The sequence below is a fragment of the Sprattus sprattus genome (genome assembly GCF_963457725.1).
Source record: "Sprattus sprattus genome assembly, chromosome: 3".
Taxonomy (NCBI): domain Eukaryota; kingdom Metazoa; phylum Chordata; class Actinopteri; order Clupeiformes; family Clupeidae; genus Sprattus; species Sprattus sprattus.
The window spans coordinates 41947419-41959481 of record NC_137922.1 but is presented as its reverse complement, the minus strand read 5'-3'; the positions used below and the strand labels follow the sequence as shown (position 1 = coordinate 41959481).

At 45.2% G+C, this 12063-nt stretch overlaps 1 protein-coding gene across 1 annotated transcript in view; it reads left to right on the top strand.

Moving 5' to 3' along the window:
• Window positions 1-393: 393 nt before the first annotated feature.
• LOC308362768 (uncharacterized protein MYH16) overlaps window positions 394-12063 on the top strand; it is a gene marked incomplete at its 5' end in the record, with an annotated part of 37150 nt that continues 25480 nt past the window's right edge. The window contains 5 exons of the mRNA XM_080835495.1: window positions 394-525; window positions 6401-6628; window positions 8500-8604; window positions 10975-11061; window positions 11688-11833. Of these exons, the coding sequence (XP_080691621.1) occupies window positions 394-525; window positions 6401-6628; window positions 8500-8604; window positions 10975-11061; window positions 11688-11833 (698 nt within the window). The remainder of the gene's footprint in view (window positions 526-6400; window positions 6629-8499; window positions 8605-10974; window positions 11062-11687; window positions 11834-12063) is intronic.

Genomic DNA, 12063 nt, shown 5'->3' with positions numbered 1-12063 from the left:
GGCCAGAGTTTGCGTTGTGTCTGAAAGTTCTGAAAAGAATGTGCCTTCCTCCTCTCTGTTGTAGTACTGCCAGCGAAGTGCAATCCCATTCCAATCATTTCAACGAGTACTTAGATGGAGCCCATGCAACATTTTCTCCTCTGTTGATTCTGAGAGTTTCCAGTTGGGGACAAATCAGGGAAATTTCTTTTATATTGAGCCAGGCTCTGAGAAAGAGAGAGAGAGAGAGTTGTGTGTAGCAGGTTTAGAGGGGGCATCCAGATGAGAGAGAGAGAGAGAGAGAGAGAGAGAAAAGGAGAAAGGGAGAGTCTGGAGGAAAGAAAATACAGGAAGGGACTTTCTGGGCTGCTCAGGTTAAGCCATTGCAGCAGTGTGCACTCAGCAGGCAGAGGGATGAGGGAAAGAGAGGAGCTGAAGAGAGCCATCGAGCAGACGGACCGTCTGCTGTCTCGAGTGCGGGAACTAGAGGAAGAGAACTCCAGACTGGGCAGGGAGAAGAATGAGGCTCTCGCTAAGAAGCGCTCTGTAAGTGTCTTTACTCTTCCTGTCTCTGTGTCTCTCAGGGAAAACAGGGGGAGGATGAGGGGAAGGGGGGTGTGTGCAGTGGTATGCTTTTTTGAGATCATATTAATATTGCCTTCTGCCCCTGAAGTATTACTATGGCTCCACTGTTAATTCTGCATGATCAGACATTTTGCAGTCGATAGCAAGTAGCAGCACTTGCTGCCAACTTTCGGAAGATAATAACATGCCCCCTGATGAGTGAAAACGGGGGCACATCCACCCCCCCAATGCGATAATGAGGCTCCGGAGGTTATTTTATGGCATCGTTGATTCTCACTCAACGTTTATTGAGGAAAGGAGGCATCTTAGATCCTGCCTGCGCTTCTGTTGTGGCACTGTTATCATACAGGACGAGGCAATATTCAGCGCTTTCCCTCTGGCAAATGCAAGTGATTGAGTGGTTCACCTCTTGGCAGCAACCGCCCCCCCCCCCCCCCCCCCCCCCCACCCCCCCTGGAGTGCTGGAGTGGCAGCAAAATGCATTGTTAAGTTATTGCCTTGGCATCTCTTTGCTTCAGGGGGTAGAAAAGTTTGGTTGTGTTGGGATGGGATGGGATGGTGGAACGCCTTAGGGTTTTAGGTGGAGAAAAAGAGAGGGATGGAAAGTGAAAAAGAGAGAGAGACAGATAAAAAGAGAAAGAGAGAGATAGAGCGAGAGAGAGAGAGAGAGAGAGAGAGAGAGAGAGAGAGCAAAACGCCATTTTACCAGTGCTAGCTGAATTGCCACATGCGCCACTCACAGCCAAGTTATGTGATTATTTTCACTGCTGATTGCATTAGCAGATACTCCAGGCCCTAACTGCTGCAGCTTGGCCATTCCTCTGTGCCACCTATGGGCTTTAAACTGGCTTCCTCTCATTGCTACATTTTATTGCAACTTTGCTGAGGGGCTTAGGAGTCCATTTAGATGTATATATGAAGCTTTAAGCGCTGAGAACAGTTTTGCATGCCTCATAATATCAGTTAATATGGACAGTGAACTAATCAAAAATGTCCTGCACATCTTCAAAAGCAAAGGGGCAAAAACTTTGTTCTTGACATATGGATTTTGACTGACAAATACTCCTGTGGCATTGTAATTCACTTCAGTAACTCAGTTTAGTTGTCGCAGTGCTGTCCCCATATATATATTTTATTTACACCGTAAAACAAGCTGGTGAGAAGTGGTCATTTGTGGTCTCTCAGCATGAGGGAGAGGAGCTGCCAGCAACCTGGGCAACCAAATAACATTGAAAAGACCTTAAGCAGAGCTCTCCAAGTGCTGCGGCTCTCTGACCTGGTTACCTTGATGATGAAATCCTTTTTTCCCCCATTCCAGTTTGGAAAAATACGTCTTTTTCCACATTCTTCTCGTGCTCTCCCCTGCTTAAAGTTCAGCTGTAGCAGTGGCTCATACTGTTCGGGGGGAACAAAAAAGGAAAGCGTTCCCTGGGCTGTCACCAGAGAAGACAGATTCCTGGATCTTAATAAGCCATGATGATCCAGTGGTCTGCCAGGTCGTTACTATACTCCGTTGCTTGTGGAGCAGTCTGGTTTGAATATCTGGTCGTTTCCCAGTAGTGTTGGTTCCCGCTCCGTTCGGGGATCTTACCCATTTCCCCCTTTTAAGAAATTATCCACCCACAATCTTATTAGTCGATGGATGTTTATACATTGAAACCACTGTTGCTTTGTTTTCTCTTCCCGACAGATCCCATTATGATGGTGTACTGCTGATGACAGACTTAAGACTGTGCATACAATAAATAGCACAACACTGTGTCACATCCTTTCAACTGATGTGTAAATAAAATTCATGCATGGACAAACAGTTAGCTTGATCTAAGCTTGGTCCAAAACGTGGACCCCTGGTTTGATTGAACGATAACTTAAAAATACAGAAATCAAGTCAGAGAGACTACAATTTAACCAGCAGTAATTGATAATGTGAAACTAAAGCAACAATAACAAAAAAGACCTTCCCAGAAACATTTAGATGCCCTACTTTAGCATGTGGAAAAACTTTAAGGTCTGGACCAGTTTTCTGAGGCTCGGGGCAAGATTTGTGAGTGGGGCCCACGTCCTCCTTCAAAGTCAACTGTGGCCAGGGAGGAGGAGGAGGAGAGATTCATGGGGCATGTATCTGATTCTGTCTCTTCAATGAATAAATCAACCACAGCACTTTTTCTGAGATGGCTGTGAGGTCCATGCATTGATTTATCTTTGCCATACTCTCTGTATTTAAAAAGTCTTCACATTCTGGTTTTGGAAGTAAACAAGCTACAGTAAATGGCCTTAAAGAGAACCATCACACCATCACAGAAACAATTAGCATTTGAATTCAAGAAACCACCGACCTCACTTTTAAACCTATTAGTTCTTATCTTGTATCCTCTCTTATCTCAGTGCGTCTGGGCTCCTTAGATCTGTGGCTATGATAATCTGTTATGGCTGACTATACTGAAGTTAGATAAAGCCGTCTATGATGTCAACATCAACTCAACTTTGTATGCATGCTTCCCTTAACTGACTGACTCCAGTTTCACAGTACATTTGACTCAGGGTTTTACTCCATTCAGAGAGAGGTAAGTGTTTTGAATGAAGGCTTTGGCAGGAAAATTAAACATTTAAGATACTCTAAGGTTAACATTATCTTTCATTTAAGCGTATACAGCCAGCAACCAAGTCACAGGGACTTCCCATGATGCTTTAGTTTAATGTTCTCCAGAAGTAACGTGCCACTGGCGGTTGTGGGAAAAACCCTTTGCAGCGCCTCACTCAACGCACATAGCCCTCAAATTTTCACCTTCCAACTTTCCAACACCGTCAATTTAGCAAAAGTGAAAAGAGGTCCGAAAGTAAATGAAAGAAGGAGTTTATGATGGGTTTACGGCATTCTTGTGACCTTTCCAAAGCAAATTGTTGCGCCGGAGTGCAGTTGTAAAAATTAACAGCCTACAAGTTAAAAAACGCTGTCCAATTGTCTGTGCTACAATGAGCGCTGACTAGCCATCGTCTGAGCATGTTTTGTCTGCTTCTCTGTGTTTCTCGCTGTGGGCGTAAACGGTGCATAGTTTGACGCAGAGGGTTCTCTCAATGCTGCGTTTGGCACAGACCAGACAGTCGCTGGAGTTGTTTTGTCTTAAGCCTTCGCACAAGGGCATGCCATCGTGGCTCAATGTGGGCTTGATGGTATGCCCAAACCACACGAAACACATTTACATGAGACAAGCCGAGTGATGCTCTGATGTAAAGAACCGCCTTTTCATTTCTTTACACCTGAATGGAGTCATAGGTTCAGTCAGCGCTCCATCAGGGAACGCTTCTCCTTCGTGCCACCTGTTTCGATGCTATCACCACCAGCACTCTCTGAACCTCTTGGCCCACCGATCGACGGCCAGTGATACACAGTCTGGGTAGTTCATTCAGAAACGATGTTGGTAGTAAACACGGATACAATGTCCCCTTTGTCCTTCGGGGTCTCAATGAATGGGGTTGCTTTGACCAAACTCTGTGGGCTGCTGACATGCGGGGTCCTTTTCACCAAATCGCAAATGAGATAAAAAAGTCCAATTTTCAGCAAACAAAATACCCCTCTGTCCTCCTCTTCATTTTTTTCTTCTTTTCTGCCACCCTTGCGCTGATGGATATGATAATATCATGTCTACAGTTACAAGAGATGAACTGTAGACCCGCATTCACACAGTCCCCTGTCACCCAACACCCCGCACTGGACAGAATCTCGAGGGGATTTTCAGTCACTGGGGCAAAAACACCTGTGTCTGGAGGGGGCAAAGCAGCTCGTAGACTCACGTATTGACGAACAGTACCCAGACTTGCTTTCATGCCTCCCTTAAGCCTTAAGCCTACCAGGAAATAGGAATCAAAGCTGAGGGGCAGCTGTTTATTGAGCGGGGGACGAGGCAGAGAGCGAGAGACTGATAGCGAGGCAGATGAAACAGAATGTGACGGAGGCCATGCAATAATAGCGTGGAGAAGAACCCAAAACAAAAGGTGAGCTGGAGGATCACACGCACACGGGGGGGGATCTACTGTGCTGCTCGCTCGGCTGGACGGCCCACTGCATGCTGCCTGCATACCTGTGGGAGACTGGATTGTGGTGCCTCAGCTGCTGCTGCTCCTTGTTGGTGCTTCTGTACCCTCTGCTGCTGCTCCAGGAGGAACACACTAGGGAAACCCTACCTCACCAGGTGAACGCTGGAAGGTGTCGGTCTCAGGGGATGTCTTTGGACCGCAGGCTGCGCCACTCCCTGTTAGACGACTGCAGGGAGGCCAATGGGATACAGGGGGACCCAGACTCAGAGGACCTGGCCTGGGATAGCTTTAGCTTAGCTCTGCAGCATCAACTGACCGTTGTAGGTACCTTTTCTTGGCGTGTGTGTGTGTGTGTGTGTGTGTGTGTGTGTGTGTCCATGTGTGTGTGTCCATGTGTGTGCAGAGTATGTATGTCATGTCAAGTTTGATTCATGGCTGAAGGGGGATAGGGTATACTACAGTCACAGGTGAAAAACACACCTGAAGGATTTGGAAGACCCTGAAATACCGCGATGCAGCTGCACATGGAATGGTAAAGAAATCAATGCTGTAAAACTATAGAGTCTATGATTCACGGTTATAAGAGTCCCCCCTGTGAAGAGGGCTCCTTTCTATCTCAGTATCACAGCTCTTTGCCTGGGTGAGCAGCACTCTGTTTGGTGCATTTTAAAAGCACCTCTTTGAAAAAGAAGTTATAATATTTTGTTCTGAAGTTAAAGTTGTAAACCAGTTTTGAAGTCCAGACTAACACAGTAATTCTGTTCTCTGGTGCATGTTAATCTTTTTTGCCATATGTTGAGATTTCGTTAGATTCTCTTAACTGAAAGGCTGAGTCAAACTAAAAGCGACAGGCATGAAGTACATTTATGGAAAGCAAAATATCAGTGTGGTGTTCTGTTTAATCTCTTAAGTGCTGGTGTAATGTTGCCCTGATATTTTCGACCATAATGACTGGTGCATGAATACGGTTATAAACTCTCAACATAGCTGAGGCATTTCTTCAGACCATGCAGTATCAGCCCTAGCTGCAAGTTGACTCCTTTTTTGTCCTGCGTTGACCAGTCTTGATATATTATCTTTTATACTCACGTCACATGCTGAGCAGATCTCTATATATAAACGCATTTCAGTCTTGGGATGTATATGTGTCCTGGAGTTCAAACCACATTTCATCGCCCTACTGTGCGGTGAGATGTCTTACTTTACGATTTGTGTTTTTTTCTTTTCCTGCTACGTTTGATACTTTGGGACCCGTGAGATGTGTTTCATCTTTACAGTGAAACTGGCACTGCATGCAAGAGAGTCTTTTTTTCTTTTCTTCTTCTCTCTTTCTTCCACTCTTTTCTTTTCTTCCTCTTCTCACCTTTCCTGTGAGGCTCTTCTGTAGTGTCCCCTCTCATCTCCTCTCATCTTCCTCTCCTCTCTTCACCTTTTTTTGTTCCTCCTCCTCCTTTCTTACTCTCTTCATCTCCTCTTACTCTTCCCTCCTCTGTTCTGCTCTGTGTGTCCTGTGCACATCTGGACTGGGATTATTGACAGACAACCTATGTCTTCTCCTCCACCTCACAGCCTCCTCTTCTCCCCTGCTACTCACCTCTCCTCCTCTCCCTCTCTCCTCCTCTGACTCTCTCAACAGCAGAGGAACCTGGAGCAACCTCACCTCTTTCTTTTTCTCCTCTAACACCAAGTTTTCGCCTCCTCTCCTACTTTCCCCCTCCCTGTCTTCTCCCCTCCTCTCATCTTCATCTCCTCTCTTCTTCTCCCTCTCGTCCTCCTCATCGCCCACCCCCACCCCTCACAGGAGCAGGAGAGCCTGCAGCAGGCGGAGGAGCGGTGCACTCAGCTGGTGGCGGTGCGGCGAGAGTTGGAGTCTCAGGTGGTGGGTCTGAGCGAGCGTCTGGAGGAGGAGGAGGGTGCCACGGCCCAGCTGGATGCCCAGCGCCACAGGCTGGAGGCTGAGTGCGGCAGCCTGCGACGTGACCTGGAGGAGCTGGAGAGCACCCTGGGCACTGTGGAGAGGGACAAACAGGTGAGGAGGAAGGGAAGGGAGGGGAGGGATGGAGTGAGACGGGTCTTAGGGAGAGGGGGAAGCCATGGGTAGAGGAAGCAGCTCTGGTAGGGCTGATGCAGCGGTGGTTTTTTTTCTTTGTCGGTATCTGGATCCTTGTAAATGCATGTAGGTCTCTGAATCGCAATGAATGGTTTAATTTCTTAGAGTGAAATCATTTGGAAGCTCTCAAACCGCCAGATTTAGGATTGGGAGATTCCTTCAACAGCATATTAGCAAGTGTCAATCTGCCATTTAGACAGTCTGACTCTAAGACTCTAAATAGACATGGTACTGTTATGAGGTATATGCTGTGTTGTGTATAGATATTATAGTTATTATCTGTGAAGTTTTGTAGATGTAGGTCATCAACTCCCTGAACTGTCCTTCAACTAATTTGTTGCGATTAGGGGACGAGTTTGTAATTGTAGTTGAAGAACCTTGAACTTGTTTAAAGGCTGTTAATCCAGAGACCCATTTGGTGATTGCTGAAGCTCAACCTCAGGGAGCAGAGTCTGTTGTGTGGAGTGACAGTGAGTGAGTCATCCTGGTGAATCACTGAGTTCATCTCAGGTGTGAGCTCCCCATGCGTGAACTTTCTCCGAGCGGCTGAAAAAAAATAGAATGTGTCAATCCATATGCCCTTTGTCAAGTGGCATAAACTCAAGGTGGAATCTGAAGAAAGGCAAACTGGGTTAGCAAGAGCGCAAGACTCAACCTGTTCTGTGTAAAATTCTTTTAAAGCACGGTGCATATACTCTTATTAAACTCTGTGTTATTTGTAGTACCTGTTACCATAGCAGCGACAAGTGTAAATGTGGATTACACTGCATTAGAAGGGTCTTAAAGATGGCATGGCTTTTTATGCAGCAAAGATATGAAATATTGGAGCTCTGCTGGAACAAGAGAAGATGCATATAAATGTCAAAGTCATCTCAGGCTGTGATAAACACCAGTGCACAATCAGGTGGGATTAATCAACCCTGTTATGACATGTAGTAGTTTATTGGAATTTTCCATTCCCTGTTACTTTCGTTGGATACATTTATCTAGAATTTATTTAAAATGTATAATTTATTTATCTTTTTTTTAGTTTTTTACTTCTAATTTGTGGTGTATGCAGCCTTTGTAAATAGTTATATTAATCCAATTAATCCAAGAAAGTATTTATTAGTTGTATTAATCCAAGAAAGAGTGTTTTAGCATTTGTGGGTCAATGATGGATTTCAGACCATCTTCCAAATAGTATGCTCAGCGTTCAGATGTGAAATGAGAACAGTACTAAATGAAAATACTTTGTGAGACTGTTTCTGTCCTCTTTTCTTATCCACTTCATTTCACTTTTTATTTGTGGTGTTTTTTTTGTTTGTGAAATGATACCCCTAGGGAGTTAAAGGTGGTGAGATGACAGTGGTAATTTTAGGATGAAAGTGCTGCCGAATCTGTTCACCCCCCTCATCCCCATCTGCTTTTCAAACACTGAACAGGCCCCAACACACACACACACAGAGACACAGAGACACACAGACACACACACACACAGACACACACATACACGCAGACACACACACACTGCCACTCCCCCTCCACTCCATTCCCCTGTCTCCACTTTCTACGTCCAACGAAGACACCGCAAGCATGTTCTTTCCTCTTTGATGTCAAGAGTAAGAACAAAAATAAGTATCCCTTCCTGAGGAAGGTTAATAGTTAAGGAGTAACTTCTGTCGTGTAAAATGGATACTTGCGTGGTGGCGTTGACAGCTCAAAAATTCCGCAAAACAAATCGATTGGGAAATGACTGAATGGTTTCAATCTCTATAGTGCACTGTTGTTTTTTTTCTCTTTTGCTCCAGAACTCAGACTTTAACGTAAAGAAGCTGACTGAGGAACTTCTGCAGAGGGAGGACCTGGTACAGAAGCTCCATAAGGAGAAGGAACACCTGGTGGAGCTCAGTCAGGTGAGACAGAATGGATGTTACATAATAGCGGGGTGTTGTGTGTGTGTGTGTGTGTGTGTGTGTGTGTGTGTGTGTGTGTGTGTGTGTGTGTGTGTGTGTGTGTGTGAGTGTGAGTGTGAGTGTGAGTGTGTGTGAGTGCGTGTGCGTGTGCGTGTGTGTGTGTGTGAGTGTGAGTGTGTGTGTGGGTGTGTGTGTGTGTGTGTGTGTGTGTGTGTGTGTGTGTGTGTGTGTGTGTGCGCGCATATGTGTTGGTAAGCCTGGAGGAAGGGAAGCATGTTATCTTTACCCAATGATTCAGCCCTTAATGTGTTTAGAGGCATGTTTTTGTGGTATGACATAATCGTAACATAGACTGGGAAAAGACGTTGAAACCCCTGTTTGCTTCATCAGCATGAGTGCTCCTTACAGGTACAGTATGGCACTCCAAACTGCACCTATGTAGTTATTCAGTGTGTGTGTACCTGGTGAGAAAGTCAGTGAAATATTTTGTATATTTAAGAATAAATGGATGGCAGCAGCCAAATTATTATATACTTTAGTGTATAATACTAAGGCAGGCAATAATTGAAGGCAGGCACACAACTCTTACTTCTTGCTGAATGCAATCATTACCAGGAATTCAAAAGGGCAGGAGGTGCCTTAAGGGTTAAATAAAAACCTTTTCTGTCATCTCAATTCAACAGCGTTTATGACACAGGATATAGCTGCGCCATCATTTTTATGTGTCCTTTCTTGTTATCTTTGGCATAATGCTCTCCCTTGTTTGTCTGCAGCATCAGTGTGTGTGTGTGTGTGTGTGTGTGTGTGTGTGTGTGTGTGTGTGTGTGTGTATGTGTGTGTGTGTGTGTGTGTGTGTGTATGTGTGTGTGTGTGTGTGTGTGTGTGTGTGTGTTGTATACATTCATGCACTTACATATTTTGCTCGTTAAAAAGACCCCAAGTATGGTTTCTCAATTTTCAATTCTATGACACACATGCAGGATAGTTTGGCTCTGTGTGTTCCCTGCCGCCATGTCAAGGTCACTCTGAAGGGGATGTGAAGCACTCCGTGACCACAAGCCTGTCACTGCAGCTCAGACACAGGCTCAGGGCAGGCGATGGCCCATCTGGAAGACCAGTTTCGGGTTAGCTCACAGATCAGAGCTCAGTGTCAGTGGTTAGCAAAAGAAAATATCACATTTTCCACTGGAATCTGGAGAGGGACTTAAAAGAAGTCACCCCCATATTTGTCTCTCATACCCTCTGGAGCAGAGGACATGGGTTTTCAAATCAACATAGAAATGAGTGCATAGTGTTCATGGTCTATCAAATAAGGATTTACACTTCAAATCCAGGATCTCTAAGTTGACATAATTCATTCCAGTAAAGCATTAAAAATACAGTATTTGCTACAGGTGGTCACTGGTGCGTTTATTTAATGTAAGCTAACGTTACCTTTGTGTAACGGATCATCAATCTGTTGAAATCTGTTGGGGAAGCAATTTTCTGAGTATTTTAACGTAGTGCTCCATTGTGGCCTTCTGATTAATTTTAAGTAAACATGTCTGAGGGTTTTGAAGTGAGGAAATCGTGACAAGACTCCTCTGTCTGCAGAGGCTTGCTACAGTCCTGGGCTCTGCTAAAATCTGTTCTTAATCTATGCACACAAGTCATTCGGTGCTTTGAAAAACAATGCTCTCCAACTGTTTTCTTTCACAAGATTTACAACACTACCCTCCTTAATCCTTTTAAGGCTGCCTCGCATTGAAGCGACTACAAAAGTATGAGAGAGAATGCCAACCAGGTGGGCAACAGTAGCTGTTTTATCCTTGGCATTTTCAACGTGTGTACAGCCTTATTTTTACTTTGTAGTACAGCCTTATCAAACTTGTTCAAAAGTAAATGGGTGGCAAACTGTCTGAAGAATAAGAAACCCTTTTCGTGTGACCAACTCTCAACGCATTGTTTATATTTTAGAAACAGCTTTTTCCGTTTTGTCCAAATGTGTGGAAAGCACTCATAATTGTCATGCTGTTTTCAGTTGTCCTCATTCCTAGGGTTATACATGTTTTTGATCTTTTTTTGTAGTTTTTCCCCAAAGACTGATGTTAGACCCCATGACCTCGGTGTGATGTCTGTGTTAAGGTGAGCGTTTAATGCTGGAGATTTCCTCGGCATGGTCTGTGACAGGGCGAATAGAGATATCACATCAAAGCCTTCTCACATCAGCAGTCCAGCTTGTGAGGATCGACGGACAACCATGGGTGTGTGTGTGTGTGTGCGTGTGTGTGTGTTTGTGTGTGTGTTTGTGTGCAGGGTTGGGGTTTTAGCCACTGCACATCTGCAGTCCAGACTCAGTCCCTTCTGTTTCACCCACCCCCTCCTCTACAGCAAGCCATCGAGGACCTGCAGTGTGAGGAGGAGAAGGTCAACCTCCTGACCAAGGAGCGTGCCAAGCTACAAGTCCAGGCGGAGGATGTAAGTGTGGGACCTCATCAACGGCACTGTGGAAGTTTGCACTTCAGATCAGATGGTGTCAGTTACTCCATCAGTTACTCCATCAGTGTTACTCCATCAATTACTCCATCAGTTACTCTATCAGTTGCTCCATCAGTGTTCCTCAATCAGATACTCTATCAGTTACTCTATCAGTGTTACTCCATCAATACTCCATCAGTTAGTTCAACGTGGAAGCTCATGCTTAGCTGAAGACTCAGTTGTTATGGTGATATATGTATTTTCTGTCTTTTTCCAACAGCCATATTCAAAAGACATGACTGAAACTAGCCACCATATGTTCAGCTGTGACTTTAATCAGCAAATTAGTAATAAAACTGCATTTATACTGTAATTGATGGCCTCTTACTGGCTCGCTCCTCTTTGGTGTTTCTGCACAACTCATTGCAAGGTCTCCGGGGCACTTTTTCCAAACAGCTCTGTTTGGACTCGAAAGCCCAGGTGTTATTTATTGCATTGTCATTGATCAATGTCAGATGTTTCCTCACCTGCCTATCCCTGCCTCTCTCTCTATCTTCCCCTCGGTCTGTCTTCCCCCCTCTGCTTCCTTCTCTCTCTCCCTCTTGTCTCTCCTCGACTTCCTTCAGTTGGAGTATCTCCTGGAGCAGGAGCGGAAGCAGAGGAGCGAAGTGGAGCGCAGCAGGAAGAAGCTTGAGGGGGACAGCAAGAGCACCATGGAGAACCTGACGGAGATGGAGAAGCTGAAGGCCGGCCTGGAAGACGTTATTAAGAAGTGAGTCAGCAGCCTCGCCCCCTCCATTGTCCATTCTTCTCTGTCTGTCTGAAGGGGATTGTGTGTGTGTGGTGTGGGTGCGGTGTGTGTGCATGTGGTGTGTGTGCATGTGTGGTGTGTGTGCGTGTGTGTGTGTGTGTGTGTGTGTGTGTATGTGTGTGTTTGTGTGTGTGCATGTGTGCATGTGTGTATATGTGCTATTTTTAATGCTTTGCTGACTGTGTCATAAT